The 23,104-nt window shown below is 47.5% G+C and overlaps 1 protein-coding gene across 1 annotated transcript in view; it reads right to left on the reverse strand.

The window, feature by feature from the left end:
• The window catches only part of Med26 (mediator complex subunit 26), a 66,916-nt gene extending 56,874 nt beyond the window's left edge, over positions 1-10,042 (reverse strand). Inside the window, exon 1 of the mRNA XM_004665973.2 lies at positions 9,937-10,042. Coding sequence (XP_004666030.2) covers positions 9,937-10,008 — 72 coding nt within the window. The 5' untranslated portion in view covers positions 10,009-10,042. The remainder of the gene's footprint in view (positions 1-9,936) is intronic.
• Positions 10,043-23,104: the final 13,062 nt, after the last annotated feature.

Raw genomic sequence — 23,104 nt, forward strand, 5'->3', positions numbered from 1 at the left:
CAGGCAAGCACCTTAACCACTAAGTCATTACTCCAGCCCAATACCTTCTTTTTTTTTTTTTGAGACATGGGCTCTCACTATCCAAAAGCTCACCAATTCAGCTAGACTAGCTACCACACAAGCTCTCAGGATCCTCCTGTCTTCTCACAAGTCCTGGGACTACAGGAACAAACCACTACACACAGCTTTTTAAAACATTACACCTGGCTTTTCCATTAAGTGTTGGAGATCTGACCTCAGATCCTCATACCTACACAGCAAGCACTTTACCTGCTGAGCCATCTCCCCAGTCCCAGCAATAGGGCGTTTTAAATGATGAATGGTTCCTGAGAGAGACCATCTTGATTTAACAAGGGAAGATTTACAAAAGGAGCTGCAGGAACAAGGGGCTCCCAAGCAGAGGCACTGTAAAGGTTGACTCCTAGGTGTTATACATACTGGTGAGATCATCTGTCAGATTTAAGTAGATGCTCTCCTGATAACAATACAGAACTTCACTGTAAAGCTACACACACCTAGCTTAGAGAGCAAATGCCCTTGAATTTTCCCAAAAACAGTTAACACAGAGCACAAACCAAGATCCAAAAAGTTTCTGAAAATAAAAAAGGGTCCCTGGGCTGGAGGAATGGCTTAGTGGTTAAGGAGTTTGCCTACAAACCCAAAGGACCCAGGTTTGATTCCCCAGGACCCACGTTAGCGAGATGCACAAGGGGCACACACATCTGGAGTTTGTCTGCAGTGGCTGGAGGCCCTGGCGCACCCATTCTCTCTCTCTGTCACTCTCAAATAAATAAATAAAAATAAACAACAACAAAAAAGGGTTCTTGCAGGCTGGAGAGGTGGCTTAGTGGGCTTAGTGGTTAAGGTACTTGCCTGTAAAGCCAAAGGACCCAGGTTCAATTCCCCCAGGACCCACAAAAGCCAGATGCACAAGGTGGCACACGTGTCTGGAGTTTGTCTGCAGCAGTTAGAGGCCCTGGCATGCCCATTCTCTTTCTCTCACTCATAATAAAAATAAACCTAAAAGAAAGTTCTCACGCTCAAAAATAGACCCTGGGATTAGAAGTAAAGGGGGAAAGACTACAGGAAGGGAAGGGAATACAAAAGAAATGCAAAGCAACATTTATCAGGGGCTGGAGAGACAGCTTAGTGGTTAAGGTGCTTGCCTTCTATAAGCATAAGGACCCAGACTGGGTTCTCTGGTAGCCTCATAAGACAGATGCACCAGGTTGGTAGCACCTGTATCTGGAGTTCATTTGCAGTGTCTAGAAGTCCTTGCATGCCCACTGTTCACGTGTGGCACCTTATGCACATGTGTGACCTTGCAAGCTTACATCCTTTTGTGTCTCTGGCTTACGTGGGCCCTGAGAGTCCAACATGGGTCCTTAGGCTTCCCAGGCAAGCGCCTTAACCACTAAGCCATCTCTCCAACCCAGTAAAACATGTATTTTTAAACCACTTATCAAACCAGGCATGGTGGCACACACCTTTAATCCCAGCACTTGGGAGGCAGAGGCAGGAGGATTGCTGTGAGTTTGGGTCAGCCCGAGACTGCATAGTGAATTCCAGGTCAGCCTGAGCTAAAGTGAGACCCTACCCTGATAAACCAAAATATATATATATATATCAGTAGCCAGGTGTGGTGGCACACACCTTTAATCCCAGCACTTGGGAGGCAGACTACATAGTGAATTCCAGGTCAGCGTGGATTACAGTGAGACCCAACCTCAAAAAACAAACAAAAAAAAAACCCCACTTACCAGGACTGGGGAGATAGTTCAACAGTTGAAAGTACCTGCTTGTAAATACAGCTTGCCAGCCTGGGGTTCAATTCCTCAGTACCCACATAAAGCCAGATGCACAAAATGGTATATGCATATGTACCCTGGAATACCCATATTCTTTTCACTCAGTCTTTCTCCCACCACACATATAAATACCAAAATCTTAACATAAAAAAATCTACTTTTCAGGAAGGCCAAATCTCTGAAGATATAGCAGAGTTCAGCTTTCAGACTGTACACAGCTGCAGATGACATGGGCCAGGCAAAAAGCCACCAGTTTCTGGGATACCTTAACACTGGACTGAAATTCTACAGCTTGATTCCCTATGTCTGTCCAGTACCCAGCACACATATAGTTTAAGTGCTCAGTAAACATGGCCTGCCTTACAGCCACTGTCATCAGCACACAGGACATTGTGCTTGGCTCTGAATTCAGAGGAACCTTCTAGTAGCCCCTGAGACTTCTCAGCAGTCACCTACCTCAATGTATAAATTCAGAAAATGAATGAAGTGCCAGAAGCTCAGAAGCCTTTAACCCCATATCTGGCAGGCCTTGTGCTGAGTTCCCCGAGGACCTAGGCACATTACCTGATGGGAGCTTGTTCATTAACAACCCCAGAAAGAACCTTAGGGATGACCATATAGAGTCCACGGGCCAAGAGGGAAGGCCCACCTCATCTGTGGTTCTGGACTTCTAAGCCAGCTCTGACAATAATCTAAGCTGGCCCTAAACACAGCCAGGCTTTCCTCCCAGGATTCCCACCTTCCTTGCCCTAGGTATGCACAGGAAAGATATCCAGAGGGCTCAAAAGCACTTCAAATATGGCAAACCCTTGGACTTGCTTTGTGGTTCACAGCCTGTGGTCCCAGTTACCTGAGAGGCTAAGGCAGGGGGCTTGCTAAATCTCAGGAGTTAAAGCCAACCTGAGCAACACAACAAGATGCCACCTGACAGAAAAGAAATCATCACCAAAATCAAAACAAGAGCCAGACGTGGTGAAGTACGTCTTTAATCCCAGCACTCAGGAGGCAGAGGTAGTAGGATCGCCGTGAGTTTGAGGACACCCTGAGACTACATAGTGAATTCCAGGTCAGCCTGAGCTATAGTGAGACCCTATCTCAGGGAAAAAAAAAATCAAGAGGAGAGCTTGATGGCTCAGTGGTTAAAGGTGCTTGCTGACAAATGTTCTGGGTTCAATTCCCCAGTACCCATGTAAAGCCAGATATGCAAAGTGGCACATGCACCTGGAGTTTGTTTGAAGTAGCAAGAGGTACTGAAGTACCCATTCTCTTTCATCCTCTGTTAGCAAATAAATATTTTTCAAATTTTATTTATTTATCCATTTTGAGTGTGAGAGAGAGGCAGAGAGAGAGAGAAAGAAAATGGGCACACCAGGGCATCTAGCCATTGCAAACAAACTCCAGATGCATGTGACCCCTTGTGCATCTGGCCGACGTGAGTACTTGGGAATCAAACCTGGGTCCTTAGGTTCCTCAGGCAAACATCTTAACTGCTAAGCCATCTCTCCAGCCCAGCAAATAAATATTTTTAAATTTAATATTATTTACTTGGGGGAAGGAAGGGAAAGAGAAAGGACCTCTAGCCTCTGCAAATGAACTCCAGATGCATGCACCACCTTGTGCATCTGGCTTAAATGAGTACTGGGGAATCGAACCTGGGTCTTTAGTTTCACAGGCTAACACCTTAACCACTAAGACATCTCTAGTCCTGCAAGTAATATTTTTTAAAAATCCAAACATAATAAATTGCAAACCCAGCCCAAGTAAGTGTAAGCTACCCAGGCCCTTCTCATTTTTCAGGCTGAAGGCTCTCAGACAGATCTTTTTTTATTATTATTATTTTTTATTTATTTATTTGAGAGTGACAGACACAGAGAGAAAGACAGATAGAGGGACAGAGAGAGAGAATGGGCTCGCCAGAGCTTCCAGCCTCTGCAAACAAACTCCAGACGCGTGCACCCCCTTGTGCATCTGGCTAACGTGGGACCTGGGGAACCGAGCCTCGAACCGGGGTCCTTAGGCTTAACAGGCAAGTGCTTAACCGCTAAGCCATCTCTCCAGCCCTCTCAGACAGATCTTGATGTGTACACACCCCATCCCATGGCCCAGGGAGCAAACATATTAGTAACCTGCCAACTATTCCTTCAACTCTCCTCTCAAGCCAGAAACAAACCAAATGCTGACTGCCTGAACCTGCCTATGAAACACTTCCTTTTAGACTACTCCAGAAGGCCAGTTGTGCTTTTAGAATTCTGAGGATCTTCAAGTAAGGCACAGGAACACCTGCTCTATTTAGACTGAAGATCTGTCTGGGCATGGTGGCATATGCCTTTAATCCCAGCACTTGAAAGGCTGAAGTAGGATCACTGTGAGTTTGAGACCAACCTGGGCTAGAATGAGTTTCAGGTCAGCCTGGACTAGAGTGAGATTGTGAGACTTAAAAAAAAAAAAAAAAAAAGACACCTCAATCATTCACATATACTCTCTACTGGGCTCCAACAAGCTCCAGTCCCTTTAGACAGGGACAGTGAGAAGCCTCAAGTCTCACTAACACCATAAATACTTGCTAGAAAGGGCTAGTGAACCCTCTCAGCTTTACCACATTTCCATGAACCATAGGTCTTACTGACAGAAATTTCCAACTGTATGGACTGTTAGACCCAAGACTCTCTGGAGAACACTTCCAGGAAATGCAGCCCATTTCATAGGTGGGGAAAGGCATACACAGATGAACACGTGTGCCCTGAGAGGGAAAGAAGCATTTGGAAAGGATGCTCTCGGAGTTTGGCCATCAGCATGGCCACCTTGCAAACACACTGCCTGATTGCTACCTGCTAAACCACAAACTCAGCTGCCCATTCTGACAACCAGCTACCAGGGCCCAAAAGGGACCAGGCTAATTCAAGGCAAACCACCCACAGGAATAAAAAGGACAAGCAACCAACTTCAGAAGGTACGCCACGGAGGAGTATGTAGGAGACCCACACTCTCCTGGAGATCAGGCTGAAATAAAGTAGAACTCCAAGGAAGTGTTTGCCCTGAGCTTGGCACCTTGAGATGTCTATGCACACAGCACATCCTACGCCAGGAACCAAGGAGACTGTGGGCCCTTTTGATTTATTTATTTATTTTCCCTGAGGTAGCCCAGACAGACCTGGAATTCACTCTATAGGCCCTTTTTTCATTTTTGTATGTAAGACTTAAGTCCTCTCCCACAGGCTGGTGTTGGGAGTCTTCCAGGCTCCTAGAACCTCCAGCTCTGAGGAAACTCCCTATTGACACAAAGTAAAGTTCCCTTTCTTTTAGGGAGAAAGTCATAAACAAGGACTTACATCTGACTCCCAAGCAACACTTGTTAAGAGCTCTGCTGCTCTTCTCTGACAACTGGGCCACAGCATTGAAAGCAAAGACAGGAACGTCATGGAGCCCAGCAGCCAGCACATTCAGGTTTTGTGTCCTCTAGAATACCAGAGAGTAAAAATCTACTGTCTCATTCTGGAGTTTACACTATTTCTCTGTTCAGCATGACTACTGTCAAAACATATATTTTTTTTCTTTTTTGGTTGTTTGAGATAGGGTCTCACTCTAGACCGGGATGACCTAGAATTCACTATGTAGTCTCAGGCTGGTCTCAAACTCACAGCAATCCTCCTACCTCTGCCTCCTGAGTGCTAGGATTAAAGGCATGTGCCACCCCACCACATAGGATTGCTATGAGTTCAAAGAAGCCTGGAACTACTGAGTGAGTTCCAGGTCAGCCTGCAATAGAGTGAGACCCTACCTCGAAAAAATTAAAAAGTGCTGCCACCCTGAAGCAGAAAATAAAGCATGAGCTTAAGACTTGGAAAATTCCATGCCAGTCAGCAACTGCTGCATGGTGGTACAGCCCAGGACTCTGTCCCAGCACAGAGACCTCGCAATGCTCATAAGACAACTTGTCCAGTGTCACCATCCAGTTAGATCTGTCCACAGGTAAATCTAACACAACTTCAACCTCAAGCCAGCTCCCATGGTCAGTAAACGCTCAGTTCATGAAATCCCTGGGCTTTACTGACAATGAGCAGTGTGGGAAAGGTGCTCCATACCACTGTGAAAACTCCCCATATATTTTCAATAATGCCTCACTCCCACCTCATGTCTCATCTTCCAACTGCAACATGTGTGTATAGGGCCAAAAGCATGATCTGTGACAACTCTGGGTAAGTCCCTAAACTTTATTAAGTCAGTACAAAACAAAAGCATCTCCTCTCTCCTGGACACAGTACACACATGCTTACTGTTAAAAGAAAGAACATGCCATTACAATGCTACACTAATGTGAAGTGGACATCTCTGCTTAGAAGTCAATTATCTAAGATAGTTCACACAATACAGCTTGCATAGATATTCCAAACAAATCAACCCAAGAAACTATTCTATAACAGTTCGTGTTAGCCTCTGCTACTGTTCTGAATCTGAATCTGGGTCTAAGAGCATTTCTAGGATCATGTGACAGGTCCTAGCCCACTCTACATATGAGGAGTCTGCAGGGCCTCAGAGAAGAGTGGAAAATGATGCTTGGGGTGTGTGCCTCTGTGTAGCCTAAACACCTGCAAAACTGAGAAACAAAGTGGCTCCTGAGGAAAGGACTTGCTCTCAGTGGGAGCCTTCTCTGAACACAGGGCCACTCACCTGCCTTTAGTAAGCCCTGGCTTGGGCTGCCACTTAGCTTTTCAAGGTGCTGCAATGCCCCTCCACTATCATGGCCAAACCAACTCTTGAAAAGCCAAACCTTCGCCAGGCATGGTGGCACACGCCTTTAATCCCAGAATTTGGGAGGCAAAGGTAGGAGGATCACCATGAGTACAAGGCCACCTAGACTACATAGTGAGTTCTAGGTCAGCCTGAACTAGAATGAAATCCTACCTCAAAAAAAAAAAAAAAGCCATCCAGCCAGCCAAACCTTTAACCATAATGTGACACTCACACTCCCCATGTTTCAAGCCACCTGTGATCTTCTCACTATTCAGTGCTACATTAGAACATTCCACAGCTAACCTTTAGGGCACAGAGCAGATGCAGAGTTTCTTGAGAAAATGTAGGGTCAGAGGTAGCTCCTGAGTCACATGTCCAAGAAGGCTTGTTGGGTTCAGAGTAGAACCAGCCTGGAGGAAAAAGTGTGCAGAATGCTTCTGCTCTAGGGAAGAGGACAAGAGTGAGACATTTACACAGAGGCTACATCTGTCAGGAAGAAAGGTTCAGCCGGACTTTCCCAAAACAATGAGTGTTCCATGCCAATGGCAGCCATGTCACCAGCCAAGGGAGGTATGCTTAGGGGACTCAGTATAACTTCTGTGAAGAATTCAGACATGGATACCACACAAGACCAAGTTGGAACAATCAAGGATATACTGTACATCAGAGAGACTGTTAACACTGGGCCGGCCTAATAACTACCAAGTATAGGGCTTCCACAGCTCTGAAAAACTGGTACTTGCCTTTTGAAAGGAGTAGCAGATTTACTGTCTTGACAGAACAGGCAGATTTGACTGGCCTACTATTGCAGTCATCTATATCCTCCTAAAGCAAGAAGGTAGGGCAGAACCAGTTCTCTTTAGTTGAGGGGCAGGCCACTTAGACATCCTTCCCTGACTTTACATACACTGTGGACAGAGTTAGTTGCCTGGCACTGATATTTCAAGCAACTGCTAAGTTTGTGAACCATAACTGCATGCCCATAAAGGTAAGTATTACACAGTTCTCTTGTCACTTCTCTCAGAAGAGGTTTAATTTTAGTGCTGACTCTTCAACTCTGTCCCCGTTTTTAATTTTTTTCCAAGAGCATCTTAAATATGTGTCAATTATCCAATGGTAGAGTTTATAACTGGGCAGGGCAAAGGAGAGCTGTGTGTTAGCATGCTGCTCTCACCTGGACCTAGAGCAATTCCAGAGAAACTGCAGGTACACAGACAGCTTGGGGTCTCATAACACCTAGACCAGAATGAGGATAATGCACCTAGCTGAGCTCTGCCAGGTTTCCACAAAGCCAGCTTGTCATATCCAGTCATTGATGGTCATTAGTAAGCTGCATTTAGGGAGCACTTTCCTCACTAGGAGTCAAAGGGATAAATTTCCTCGACTCCATCCACCACACTAGGGTTATAAAGTCTCTACGTACATCTATCACTTGAGCCACCCACACCACGATTAAGCCATATGAAATGTGAACTCCATGTCATGTAACCCAACCAAGAGCCAAAATGAGTGTAACACTTGGGCCCAACCTAAGACTCAGGAAAGCAAAGTTTGTTGTCCCTCTTTTCCCTTTTTCACTACAAGAAAGAACACTTTAGGCTAAAGCCTTACACAACACTGGGACCCTTACTTCACCTAATCTACAAAAGAAGTGTATGATTCAAGAAATTACACTTGGGGCTGGCGGGATGGCTTAGCGGTTGGGGCATGTGCCTGCAAACTCTAAGGCCCCAGGCTTGATTCCCCAGTACCCACGTAAGCCAGATGCACAAGGGGACATACGTGTCTGGAATTCTTTTGCAATGGCGAAGGAAGGAAGGAAGGGGGGAAGGAATAAATAAATAAGTTACACTCTGGGATAAGGAAAACTGCAAAAGCCAAAGCTACTTTTTCATGTCATATAAGTTCATTCCTTAGTATTTCAGTCATGGAAATGCAGCAGCATCAGCTGCTGGGGGAGGGAGAATAAAGACCTTCTAGAAGGTTTATATAGTCTGTGCCTATTCTAACCCCAAAGTCACAACAATGTCTATCACATTTATAAAATTACTGTCAAGTCAATCTTAATGGAGCCTGCAGCCCAAAGAATTACTTAAGATCCCACAAGCAGAGCCTTACAAAGATCAAGGGCCTCTCAATTTCTCCCGAGACTGTACAACTTAAAATGAATTATTCTGAAAATACCAGAACACAGCGCACTACTAAGAGTGATTAACCAAGCTCAAGAAAAGGAACAGCAAAAGCTCCCCCACTGAGGGAGACAAAGTAACCTGACCAAGCCAAAGACCATTTTTTCTCCCATCCCCAGCATATTAAAAAGCCATCTCAATGGCCACTTCCTGGTCTCCCAGCAAACACTTGTTTCCTACCTGGAAGCCACTGCATCTTCCTATGGCCCTGCTCCTACAACAGGGACGCCCACCCACCCCCCGCCCAGCTGCCAACAAAACCTTGGAGAAAAAAGAACAGGTGTTCCCCTACAGTCACAGAGGAAAGGGGTGGTGTCTCTACTCACAGAAGCCTCAACAGAGAGATATCAGAAAATGTGACCCCCTCGAAGATAATTGTGACAGCCAAGGTCTCCAAAGTACCAAGCTAAGATCCCCCCACTCTCAGGTGGGGGAAAGGATGGAAGCTAGGCTGGATAGTGGGTGAATGGGAAAGAGAACAATCGTCCCCAATTCGCTATCTAAAAGGCTCTGGCTTTAATGATCACTTAGGCCAAGAAGAACGACAGGAAGGATCCCACTCTCTAGAAGATAGTTCTTAGGCAAGGACCCCAGAAGCAATTTGGCTAAAGTATGTGCGGTCTCCTGGTGGAGTGGAGGGCTTAGAGCCCTCTCCAGGGATCCCAGGTAGCGGGCTAGAAGAGGTAGAGCAGCTGGGGGTTCCCTCCGAGCCTGGGGTGATTTCAACAGAGAAGAGGCAAAAGGGCTTCGTTCATCGTCCAGCAATGCAGGAAGCTAGGAAACGCGGGCTCCCCGAGTCATACCCAGGACACCAGTTGCTTCCCAGCCTTCCCCGCTCCCTTCCCCCCCCCCACCGGGAGGGCTTCCCGGGGGTCTCTGGTCCCCAGGGTGGAGCAACACTGGTGAGGCCCGGGAGGAGCAGCGAGGGGCGCTAAGCTGGAGCAGGAGAGGAGGACAAGCTCTGAACTCAGTCCCCTGTCTGCTCCCTCCGCCCAGGCCGCACGGAAGCCTCGGCCTCACGTACCCGACGTCGCCGGGGCAAGCCCGCCCTGGGCCTGGGAGACTGGCAGCCGAGATGGCAGCGGCCTTTGGGGAAAGGTGAAGACCAGGAGAGTCCCTTGGAACCTTGGCAAGCGGCGGGCACCAGGGAAGGGGAGGGTCCCCGGGCCCACGCGGCCTCGGTCCTGGCTCGTGCGACGGATACTTACGTTGCTCTGGGAGTCGATGGCCTGCAGCAGCCGGTCCCTGATCTGCTGCGGAGACGCTGGAGCCGCTGTCATTGCCTGAGCGAGGCGGGGGGAGGCGGCCGGGCCGGCGGGCGGGCGGGCTGAAGCAGGGGGGACGGGGGTCACTCACTAGCCCGCCTCCAGGAGAGGAGCCGCATGTTCCCCGCGGCGCCAGAGGAGGTAGGGGCGCGCGGGGTAGCGGAGAGGGGAGCGGGGACCCGGAGCTAGGAGCCCGGGCCGCCGCCGCCACCGAAGGAGGAGGAGGAGGAGCCCACGGAGCCGCCGCCACCGCTGCCGCCGCCTCGAGAACCAAACTCCAGTGAGCTGCCCCCGCGCGGAGCACTCTGGGTAACCCGCGCCGCACGCAGCGTCGGCGCCACGCTGAGGAGGTTGGGAGATGGGGCGGGCGAAGACGCCAGGTCTGGGCGGGGCCGCTCCCGTGTCCCGCCCCTAATTTCCGCGCACGCGCACGCGCACGCAGGCGCCCTCGTCCAGTCGTTCAGCCCCGCCCCCCGCAGCCGAGCTAGGGGAGCTGTGAGAGGTAGTTGGGCGGGGCAATGGCTGCCTGGGGGCCACGCCCCTACCTGAACAGTGGGGCGCTCTGACGAAAACGTCGCGCGTGCGGTCGGGCCTCTCCAGGCGACCCCCTTTAGGCTGAGAATAGGGGAAACCCCTCCCTCGAGAAGAGGGCGTCCCCCTCTGCGGTACTTGACAGAAGGTTTTGAGATCGCTGCGGGAGATTGAAGCGGCCGAGGTTTCCTTGCGTGGAGAGCGACCCAGAGTCTCCGTGGCAGTTAAGGGCCCAGGCGTCAGCGCCGTGATCTGCGCGCCTAGCGGGTGCACCTCCTCGGCAGAGGGCGCGGGTCCGCGTCTGCGGGCTCTTGCGCGGTCCAGTTCGCGAATGGAGGAGAAAGCACAGCGCCTGTAACCGGAGCCGCCACCCTAACTTGCGAAGCCGAAAAGCCCTGGAGCTTGCAAACCTGCGTGTGCACTGCGGCTTCTTCATCTGCTCACGCGATCGTGGGCTCGCGGGGCGGACTGTGCCATGGCCGGACGTGGAACAAAAGCAGAGTCTCCACCTCTCGCGCCCTCAGCTATCGCCGACACCCCCAACGGACTGAACCTACCCTCCCACCCTCTTTACAAGCCTGGCTGCAGAGACCGTCCACCCCACTTTGCATTACAGATACTGGTAAACTGAAAAACCCTCATTCACCGCTCCAAACGTGGGTCAGAAGAGGAAAGCAAAGGTCAAAGCCAGAGGGCTAATGCTAAGTATAAGGGCCTGATCCTCTTGTACCTCTGTTCCTAGGGAGCGCGGATATGAGAATGGGCGGAACATCAGCCGGGGAATTACTACTACCTCAATCTCGGGAGAGATAGCTTCCTTTCGGTGTTGTCACAGAAAGAACCGAAATTTACAACAGGCGACCGCCGATGGGAACCACCTGAGCTCCTCGGAGCTGCGTTAGTATTGCATTTATCATGCTTCTACAAACTATTTTTGGGGAAGAAGAAAAAGTTTGCTTCTTACCCCTATTTGAGGTTGCTTGCTTCTGCACATGTAAAAAGTTTACATCAAACTTGTTAACACAGGGGTTGGAGAGATGGCTTAGCGGTTAAGCGCTTGCCTGTGAAGCCTAAGGACCCCGGTTCGAGGCTCGGTTCCCCAGGTCCCACGTTAGCCAGATGCACAAGGGGGCGCACGCGTCTGGAGTTCGTTTGCAGTGGCTGGAAGCCCTGGCGCGCCCATTCTCTCTCTCTTCCTCTATCTGTCTTTCTCTCTGTGTCTGTCGCTCTCAAATAAATAAATAAATAAAAATAAAAATAAAAAAAACTTGTTAACACAGCTGGAGAGATGGCTTACCTGTAAAGCCTAATAACACAGGTTCGATTCCCCAGTATCCACATAAACCAGATGCACAAGGTGGTGCATGCATCTGGAGTTCGTTTGCAGTGGCTGGAGGTCCTGGTGCACCCATTAGCTGTGTGTGTGTGTGTGTGTGTGTTTCCCTCTCTCCTCTCAAAATATATAAATAGGCCTGGCATGGTGGTGCACGCCTTTAATCCCAGCACTTGGGATTAAAGAGTAGAAGGATCACTGTGAGTTCGAGGCCACCCTGAGACTACATAGTGAATTCCACGTCAGCCTGAGCTAGAGTGAGACCCTGCCTCGAAAAACCGGAAAAAAAAATAGACAAAATATTAAAAAAAAAACAAACTTGGGAGTCCCGTGTGGTGGTGCATGGCTTTAATCCCAGCACTTGGGAGGCGGAGGTGGGAGGATCGCTGTGAGTTTTCATAGTGAATTCCAGGTCAGCCTAGGCTAGAGTAAGACCCTACCAAGGGAAAAATAAAATAAAGGTAGGGCTGGAGAGACGGATTAATGGTTAAGGCACTTGCCTACAAAGCCAAAGGACCTAGGTTCAATTCCCCAAGACCCACGTAAACCACATGCACAAGGTGGCACATACATCTGAGGTTCGTTTGCAGTAGCCAGAAGTCCTGGCATGCTTGTACTCTCTTTCGCTAGCTCTGTCTCTGCTTTTCTCTCAAATAAAAATGAAATATTAAAAAAAAACTTGTAAACACAGCAAAATACTGTAATTTGCTGGGCTGGGTGGTGATGCATCCCAGCACTTGGGAAGCAGAGGTAGTAGGATTGCAGTGAGTTCTAGGCCAGCCTGGACTACAGCAAGACCCTGCCTGGGGGGGAGGGGGCAGAGTGGGGCTGGAATGATGATTTAGCAGTCAAGGCACTTGCCTAGGAAGCCTAAGGACCTCGGTTCAATTCACCTGAACCTACATAAACCAGCAACGTGGTACATGTGTCTGGAGTTTTTTTGCAGAGGCTAGAGTGCCCTGGCATTCTCTACCTGTCTCTCTCAAATATTTTTTTTTTAATTTTTCAAAAGGAAAAGAGGACCTGGAGAAATGGCTTAGCGGATAAAGCACTTGCCTGTGAAGCCTAAGGACCCAAATTTGATTCCTCAGAACCCATGTAAACCAGATGCACAAGGTGGTGCATGCATCTGGAGTTTGAAGTGGCTGGAGGCCCTGACGTGCCCATTCTCTATCTGCCTCTTTTTCTCTCTTTCTGTTGCTCTCAAATAAATAAATAAAAATAAGAAAAAAGAAATGAGCCAGGCGTGGTGGCCCATGCCTTTAATCCCAGCACTTGGGAGGCAGAGGTAGGAGCATCGCCATGAGTTCAAGGCCACCCTGAGACTAATAGTGAATTCCCAGTCAGCCTGGGCTAGAGCAAGTTAAATTTAAAAGGAAGTGAAATGAAGCCAGAATTGTGGCACACACTTGTAATACTAGCACCTGGAAAGTGAAGGTAGGAGGATATGGAGTTCATTTGCAATGGCAGGAGGCCCTGGTGCACCCAACTCATTCTCAGTCTCTCTCTCTCTCTCTCTCTGAAATGTGTCCGTGTGTGTGTGTGTGTGTGTGTGTGTGTGTGTGTGTGTGTGTATGGTGAGGTAAGGTCTCACTCTAGCCCAGGCTGACCTGGAATTGGCTCTATAATCTCAGGTGGCTTAACACTGAAACATCTCTATCACACTTTCAGGGACCATTGAGGAAGAAGTGGCAGAAAGAATGTAAGAGCCAAAGGAAGAGTAGGAATCCTTACAATGCAATTTTCCAGACACAAAATGATCTGGATACCCATGACCTCACAGTGCCTGGCACTACCTACAGAAGACCAGTATAATTGAAGGACCCAGATAAGCCAGATGCAGAAGGTGGCACACCCATCTGGAGTTCCTTTACATCAACTGGAGGCCCTGACACACCCATTCTCTCTCTCAAACAAAAATAAATATTTTTTTGAAAAGAATGATGGAGAGGGGTAGGGGATACGATGAAGAGTAGAGTGGTGAAGGAGAAAGTGGGGGGAAGGGAATTATCATGGTTTAATGTCTATAATTACAGAAGTTGATAATAAAAAGAAAAGAAAGCTGAGCACCAGCATCCATCAGTGATTCCTAATACCATATGCAATGTGACCAGCTGTTACATGCTCCTACCACCAGTTAGGCTGTAACCTTGAACGTATGGAAAAATAAACCCTTAAATTGCTTTTGTAAGGTAGGTTTTATTTTTGAGCAGGTGTTTTTGTTATAGCAGTGAGAAAGGTAATAATACAGGGAGTGTTTAAGAAACTGAGTCCCACCATACCCCCCCAAGCACTGTAGAAGCAGAATATTAAAGTAAACTAGTTGTGTAGTAATATGAGTACGTGGTGGTTTGATTCAGGTGTCCCCCCCATAAACTTATGTGTTCTGAATGCTAGGTTCCCAGCTGATGGAGATTTGGGAATTAACGCCTCCTGGAGGCAGTGTATTATTGGGGGCGTGCTTATGGGTATTATAGCCAGTTCCTCCTTGCCAGTGTTTAGCACACTCTCCTGTTCCTGTTGGTTGCCATATGTGGGGCAGGGGGTGATGTCCACCCTCTGCTCATGCCATCATTTTCCCCTGCCATTATAGAGCTTCCCCTCAAACCTGGAAATCAAAATAAACCTCTTTTTCCCACAAACTGTTCTTGGGTGATTTCTACCAGCAATGTGAACCTGACTGCAACACAGCGTATAAAACATAAGGCTGCCATGCATGTGGAACATGTCTGTCATCCCAGGATTCATGAGATGGAAGCAGGATCAGGCTTAGCTGTATGAGACCCTGGATCAAAAAAGGTGGTGGTAGGTAATATGATGGAGAATGGAATTTCAAAGGGGAAAGTGGGGAGGGGAGAGGGAGGGAATCACCATGGGATATTTTTTTATAATCATGGAAAATGTCAATAAAAATTTAAAAATAAAATAAAGTAAAAAGGAGGTGGGGAGCCAGGTGTGATGGCGCACGCCTTAAATCCCAACACATGGGAGGCAGAGGTAGGAGGATCACCGTAAGTTTGAGGCCAGCCTGAGACTACATAGTGAGTTCCAGGTCAGCCTGAGCTAGAGTGAGACCCTTCAAAAAAAAAAAAAGAAAAGAAAAAAAAAAGGAGGGGGGACTGGGGAAATGGCTTAGCAGTTATGGCATTTGCCTGGGAAGCATAAGGACCCAGGTTCGATTCCCCAGGACCCATGTTAGCCAGATGCCCATTCCCTCTTTGTCTCTTTCTGTCTCAAGGTGGGGGGCTGGGGAGATGGCTTAGCAGTTAAGGCACTTGCCTGCAAAGCGTAAGAGCCCATGTTAGACTCTCCAGGTCCCACTTAAGCCAGATGCACAAGGTGACACAAATATGCAAGGTCACACAAGCACACAAGTGGGACACACATCTGGAGATTACAATGGCTGGAGGCCCTGGTGCACCAATTCTCTCACTCTCGCCCTCATTCTCTCTCTCAACAACAACAACAAAAAAGCCAGTCTGTTGGGCTTGCCTCAAAAAAAGATGGCAGTAACCAGCAACATCTTGTTTTCTGGTACTAGGTCACTTCTGAACATGCTTCATTCTTGACATGGTTCTTCAAGACTCATTTGCTCACCTTGAAGGTTGAATGAGGTGACATCTGTGTCATACAGCCAAACCATGTGAGCATGTCTCTCTCCTGCCACTGCAAAGAGCCTAACCTCTCACCATCAAAATGAAATGGAGGGCTGGAGAGATGGCTTAGCGATTAAGGCATTTGCCTGCAAAGTCAAAGGACCCAGGTTCAATTCCCCAGGACCCATGCAAGGCAGCTGCACAAGGGGTGCATGTGTCTGGAGTTTGTTTGCAGTGCCTGGAGGCCCTGGCACGCCCATTCTCTCTCTCTCTGTCTCTTTCTCTCTGTCTTTTTCTGACTCTCTAATAACCTCAAAAAACGAGAAAAAAAAAATGCAATGGAAGAGGAAGGTAGCAGCAGTGAGGGCAAGGACTTTACTGGTGTCATCATTGGGGTGTCTTATGACTACAAAGGGCAACCCAGGGCACCATTGGAGACTTAGACAGCTTCTCACATCACCAAGGACATGATGCTGTTGCCCTATCCAAAGACCCCAGGAAAAAAGACTTCCACCATCAAGAAGTGTACCATGCCTTTGGAAGGTTAGCAGCCTTCTCTGGGCAACAGCTATGACAACTTCCTAAGTCTCCCTGACCACTCTTAGCATAGGAGGGGTATTTGAAGGATCAGAGCACACAGGACTGAGGAGGCATATTCTGGATGGGGAAGACTTTCTTCAGCAACCATCTTGTGGGGCTAAATCAGTTTCCTTTTAATACTCTACCTCAAATAAGATGGCCTACGTGCTCTCTAAACAGGTTGCTGTCTATTTAGAGGTAGGAATGAGATAGCTGTTGTGGTTGAAAAATAAAAATAAAATGGAAGAAACTGTCTGGGAAAAAAAAATGACGGGGCTAGGTGTGGTGTAGTATACCTTTATTCCTAGCACTTGGGAAGCAGAAGGTAGGAGGATCTCTGTGACAGCAAGTTCCAGGTCAGCCTAGGCTAGTTAGTGTGAGACCCTGCCTCAAAAAAGGGGGAAAAAATGAAAGAAAAAAAAGGCTAGTTTGCCATTGTGATAGTGTTATGGACTGGAAGGGGCCTGTGGGTGCAGAAGTACAACAAGCATAAGCCAGGTGTGGTGGCTCATACCTCTAATCCCAGCAATAGGGAGGCAGAGAAAGGAGGATCCCTGTGAGTTTAAGGCCAATCTGGAGCTACAGTGAGTTCAAGGTCATCCTGGGCTGCAATGAGACCCTACCTCAAAAAAACAATTGTGTGTGTGTGTGTGTGTGTGTGTGTGTGTGTGTGTCTGTGTGTCTGTGTGTACACACACGTGCAGGTAATTGTCTAACCCCTTTTAATTCTCTCTAAATAATGGTTATCCCATTTAACCGGTGCTAACTTCACTTTCCAGTGGAAAATCTGCTTCTCTTTTTCAGATGGGAACTGAACCTGAGGAGATAAACAACCCAGCACACTCCATCCCAGCCCTAGCTGAAACCACAGAGGATTTGGGGAAATGAGCAAGAATGCTGCTTTCTTAGTTAAGCTGATATCAGCACAAGGGTGATGGAGAAAGGTACTGAGGACTCTCAACACCTACCAAAACAGAGATTCAGATGCTCCTAAGTGCCCATCCCTGAAGAAGACTTAAAATGCTCTGAACATGGCTTAGGGAATTTTGCGGAAAGGGGGGCGGAAAGATTGTTAGAGCCACAGTTGGAACATTTTGCACAGACATTGCCTCTCCTCCCACCTCCACATATGGCCCACAATCTCCATGGGGTGACCTGCATCCCCAACAAGGAAGGAGGCCTCTTCAGAAAAGGGGCAGGGCGCCGGGCATGGTGGTGTACGCCTTTAATTCCAGCACTCTGGAGGAAGAGGTAGGAGCATCTCTGTAAGTTTGAGGCCACATTGAGACTACATAGTGAATTCCAGGTCAGCCTGGGCCGGAGTGAGACTCTACCTCTAAAAACCAAAAAGAAAGAAAAGGGGCAGGGAGGAAGGAAAGCATGGTACCAACATGTGATTTTTACATACAAAATATGTCCATGTCTAATAACAAAAAATAATAAAGAGTGAGTAAAAAATATATTATAGGGATGGAGTTTAAGGTGCTTGCCTGCAAAGCCAAAGGACCCAGTTTGATTCCCCAGTATCCACATAAAGCCAGATGCACAAGGTGGCACATGTGTCTGGCTAGAGGCCCTGGTGTGCCCATTCTCTTTATATGCCTCTTTCTCTCCTCAAATAAATTTGGGGGGAAAAATAGGCAGGTGTGGTGGCACATACCTTTAATCCAACCACTTGGGGGGGGGCGGGGCAAGGTAGGAGAATCACCATGAGTTCCAGGCCAGCTGGAGACTACATAGTGAATTCCAGATCAGCCTGGGCTAGAGTGAAACCCTACCTTGAACCCCCCCACCAAAGAAAACCAAAATAAAAATAATAAATTAGGGCTGGAGAGATTGATTAGTGGTTAAGGCACTTGCCTGCAAAGCTAAAGGACCCAGGTTCAATTCCCCAGGACCCCACGTAAGTCAGATACACAAGGTGGCACATGTGTTTGGAGTTTGTTTATAGTGGCTAGAGGTCCTGGTGTGTTCCCTCTTTCTCTCTCCCTCTGTGTGTGTGTGTGTGTGTATCTTTCTCTCTCTCCCTCTTTCTCTCAAATAAATAAAAAATTTTAAAATACACTATATAGCCAAGCGTGGCACACACCTTTGATTCCAGCACATAGGAGGCAGAGGTGGGAGGATCACCCTGAGACTACATAATGAATTATAGGTCAGCCTGGGCTAGAGTGAGACCCTACCTCAAAAAACAACATATATATATTTATGGTGAATTTCAGGTCAGCCTTGGCTATATTGAGACCCAACCTCCAAAACCCTCCAATACCTCCACCAAAAACAAAAAGTAATGGGCCAGCATGATGGCACACACTCTTATCATAATCCCAGCACTCCTCAGGAGGCAGAGGTAGGAGGAATGGCAGTGAGTTTGAGGCCAACCTGAGACAACAGTGAATTCCAAGTCAGCCTGGGCTAGAGGGAGACCCTACCTCAAAATAACAAACAAAACTGGGCTAGAGAGATGGCTTAAAGGTTAAGGCACTTGCCTACAAAGCCAAAGGAACCAGGTTTGATTCCCCAAGACTCATGTAAGCCAGATGCACAAGATGGCGCATGAGTCTGGAGTTCATTTGAGGGGCTGGAGGTCCTGGCGCAGCTACTCACTATCTATCTGCCTCTTTCCCTTACTAAATAATAAATAAATAAATAATGGGCTGGGAAGATGGGTCAGCTTTTAAAGTACTTGCTTGAAAGCCTGTAGCCTAGGTTCAATTGTGGTGTTTGTAGTGAGCAGTAAGAGACTCTGGCACACCCATACAATATACACACATATGCAAATAAACAATGCTTTGAAAGAAAGTAACAACAGGGAGTAATGTCTACTGAATACTTACTGTATAAAACTCTTTGGACTTGTGTCATCACCCACCTTGACTCCAGGCTGGGTCTGTGACTTGCTTTAGCCAAGAGAATGCAGCAGAAGCCACACTCTGTCCAGTCTGGGCACAGTTTGAAGAAGGATTGGCAACCACCATATGCCTCAGCCTATCCTAGAAATCTCCCCTGCATCATATCAACTGAAAATATATGTGTACACTTTAAAGATCTCAGCAGTACTGTTCATAATAGCTACAAAGTGCAAACAGCTCAAATGTCACCAGCACATGAATAAACAGGCACATATACACAGAGGACTATGACTCAGCCATGAAAAGGAATGGATCACTAGCATATACTACAAAGTGGATGAACACATAATATTGAGTGAAAGAAGCTAGACATGAAGGACCATAGTGTATGATTACATTTTTAGCTTTTGTCTTTTTATTATTGAGGTAAGATTTCATTGTAGCTCAGGCTGACCTGGAACTCACTCTGTAGTCCCAGGCTGACTTTGAACTCATGGCGATATGCCTACGTCTCCCTTCTGAGTGCTAGGATTATTTGCATGAGCCACCAGGCCTGGCCTAAATTCCATTTTTTTTTTCCCAGGTAAGGGTCTTTCTCTAGCCTGGGCTTACCTGGCACTCACTGTGACTAATGAAGTCAGAGACTAGCCTTGAACTCACAGCAACCCTCCTATTTTGGCCTCCTGAGGGCTAGAATTAAAGGCATGCACTGACTCTAGAGACTTCTATAGTCTCCCCCGCTACTCTCTGGGGAAAAAAAGAGTAGGCTTGCACCCCCGCCCATCACTCAAATTTGCATATTCCCCATTTACTCAAGGTGCTCTCACTCTTGTTTGGAGAATCTGCTTTATTTTACAGATGGTAGAGAAAACAGAGGAGAACCAAGATCCATTGATAAGACAAGAAGTTAGCAGACTGCCCACCATGGGATATGCCACCACTACCACATCTGCCATGAACCAGAAATTGCAGGGGAAGTGACGACGTGAGCACTGTTCATACTGCTAGGCTGACAACCAGTCCCAGGTGGATGGTGACAAACATGTGGTCTATCAAAACAGAAATGCTAGCTAAGCATGATGGTGCATGCTTTTAATCCTAGCACATGGGAGGCAGAGATAGGAGGATTGTCAAGAGTTCAAGGCCACCCGGAGACTACTACATAGTGAATTCCAGGTCAGCCTGGGCTAGAATGAGACCCTGCCTCAAAAATAAAATAAAAAAGCAGAAATCCAGACTACAGAGAGTTCAAGACTAAATTAGACTTCCAACAGGCCTGCTGTGATTCAGGGAACATTGCAGAAACAGGGGCCAGCAGCCTGGGAGGTAGGCACCTGAGGAAGCTGGAGAAGGGAAGGAATCCCTTCCCCCATTTAGCCTTCTAATCTCCAGACAACTCTGCTATGCTGTTAAGAGGCATGACACTGGGGTACTTTTATAGCAGCAAGGAGAACCTGATATAGTTCCTTGCTGTGTGGTAGGTCTCTTCCAATGTTCATGTGAGAACAATGGCCCCTCAGTCTTGGAGACTTTAGGGCAGTAGGTACCTGGGAGGGCAAGATGACACTGGAGTCCTGGCTCAGCTCTCCCACATGGTTCCTGGGTGCCGGATGAGTCCCAGCTCTTAGGCTCAGATCTGCCCCAGATCCCAGGTTTAGACATCATCAGGACTTGGGATCTCTACCACATGGTTTCCATTTCCAAAAGATAACATCAGGGTAGGCTCACCCCTTCATGGACAGGACGGAACTTGGATCAAGGCAGGGGATTGGATCAAGGCAGAGGATTCAGTAAGAAACCCAGAGACATCATAGGAACAGAACCTGCATCCTTGAGGACCAATGCAATGGGGAAGGTGATGGAAAGGACATTCCAAAGAAATGAAATTCCAATCCACTTCTGTGGTCTGCAGCAACCAGTCAGGAGCCCCTCCCTATGTTAGAGGGAGTTTGCTGTCCATAAATTCTTACTTCCTCTTTGTTACACCTGTCTGAAGGAGAAAAATCTACCTGGTTAGCTGCCAGTATCATTGTAGTGCTCAATGGAAAACAAATCCTCCAATCTTCTTCTCTAAGGTCAGCACTGATTGAGACTAAGACAGACTCTGGAGAGAAGCAACCATGACTGCCCAGCACTTTCCTTGGCTTTCTGATGGCTGGAGGAATGCCAGTACTGAGGAACTCCTTGGCAGATCTTTCTTTCCCTCTCTTGCACCACTGCACTTGCCCCCGCTGGCAGGCAATTCTGTCCTAGCCAGCCATCAGTGATGTTTTTCCAAAGACTGTGTGGCTGCTCCTTTTTGCCCCAAACTCTTGTTTTTATTAAATGTCTATGCCTTTCCTTAGACCCTTGCTCGCTCTTTCTTTTTTCTTCTTTTAGGTAGTATCTCCCTCTAGCCCAGGCTGACCTGGACTTCACCATGGAGTTTCAGACTAGCCTCAAACCCACTGCGATCCTCCTATCTCTCTGCCTCCTGAGTGCTGGGATTAAAGGCATGTAACCACCACACCTGGCTCCCTTTCTTTTTAGAAGTATTTTATTTGGGGGCTGGAGAAGTGTAGGTACTCACCTACAAACCCAAAGGATCCAGGTTCAATTCCCCAAGACCCACATAAGCCAGATGTACAAGGTGGCACATGCTTCTGGAGTTCATTAGCAGTGGCTGAATGCCCTGGCATGCCCATTCTCTCTCTCTCTCTCATATAAATAAAATTTAAAAAAGAAGTATCTTATTTGGGCGGGACAAATGGCTTATAGGTTAAGGCACTTGCCTGTGCAAGCCTAAGGACCCAGGTTCGATCCCCCAGTACCCACATAAGCCAGATGCACAAGGTGGTATGTGTGTCTGGAATTTGTTTGCAGTGGCTTGGAGGCCCTGGCACACCCATTTTTTTTCCTCTCTCTCTCTCTCAAAAAAATATTTTTAAAAATTATTTTTTTGAGAGAGAGAAAGAGGCAGATAAAGAGAATGGGCATACCAGGGTCTCTAGCCACTACAAAGGAACTCCAGATGTATGCACCACCTTGTGTATCTAGCTTCATATGGGTACTGGGGAATCAAACTCTGGTCCTTAGGCTTTGCAAGCATGTACCTTAACTGCTGAGCCATCTCTCCAGCTCCAGGATAATATTTGTTTGTGAGTAAGTTTGAGAACTGCCTGAGACTACAGAGTGCCAGGTCAGCCTGGGCTAGAGTGAGACCCTACCTCGAAAAAAAAAAAATTGTGCCGGTGTGGTGATTTGATTCAGGTGTCTCCTGTAAACTTAGGTGTTCTGAATGCTAGGTTCCCAGCTGATGGAGATTTGAGAAGGAACACCTTCTGGGGCAATGTATTGTTGGGGGCGGGCTTATGGGTGTTATAACCAGTTTTCCCATGCCAGTGTTTGGTATACTCTCCTGTTGCTGTTGTCCACCTTATGAGAGCCAGGGGATGATGTTCACCCTTTGTTTTTTTTTTTTGTCATTGTTTTTCCTAACATCATGGAGCTTCCCCCTTGAGGCTATAAGCCAAAATAACCCTTTTTTTTTTTTCCCACAAGCTGCTCTTGGTTGGGTGATTTCTACCAGCAATGCAGACCTGACTGCAACAATAAAGTGGTACCGAGGAGTGGAATTGCTGCTAGACACCTGACTGTGTGGCTTTGGCCTTTTGGAGCTGATTTTCAAGAGGAATGTGGAAGGATTTGAAACCTTGTCCCAAGAGACGCCTTGCAGTGCTGTAAGTACAGCTTGATGGACTATTCTGGTGAGAGTAGGAAGACCTGAATGCAGTAAGAACTATGGACTGTGAGGTTTGGCTAATGCGGGTGAGAAAGAGGTTTGCTTGGATTAGGCTAGCAGTTTGTGTGAGGTTTGCTGTTATGTCCATGTCCTGAGAAGTTGTGCAGGGTTGCTTTGTGTAGAAATGAACTGGTGTGAGCAGAGGGATATGGCACAGAAAGAAAAATCTTTGGGTGAACTGCTGCCCATTCAGCTGCAATCGAGAGATTACAACCTTTGAGATTGGGCCAACTGACCTGCACTGGGGCAACAGCAGGAATGTAGACTCTTTTGAAGGGGCCTGAGTGCTCAAGGAGTATCCTGTTCTTCAAAGTCTGCTTTATTCCCCCCTGGATTAACAAATTGCCACCCTACCTGGGATTGTGGAGTATAATATATGCAGGAAAGAGAGGGTCATTGAGTTTGCAACACGGTCTTGTGTTTTGGAAATGGCCATGGG

This window comes from Jaculus jaculus, chromosome 1, assembly GCF_020740685.1.
Source record: "Jaculus jaculus isolate mJacJac1 chromosome 1, mJacJac1.mat.Y.cur, whole genome shotgun sequence".
In the NCBI taxonomy this organism is placed as follows: domain Eukaryota; kingdom Metazoa; phylum Chordata; class Mammalia; order Rodentia; family Dipodidae; genus Jaculus; species Jaculus jaculus.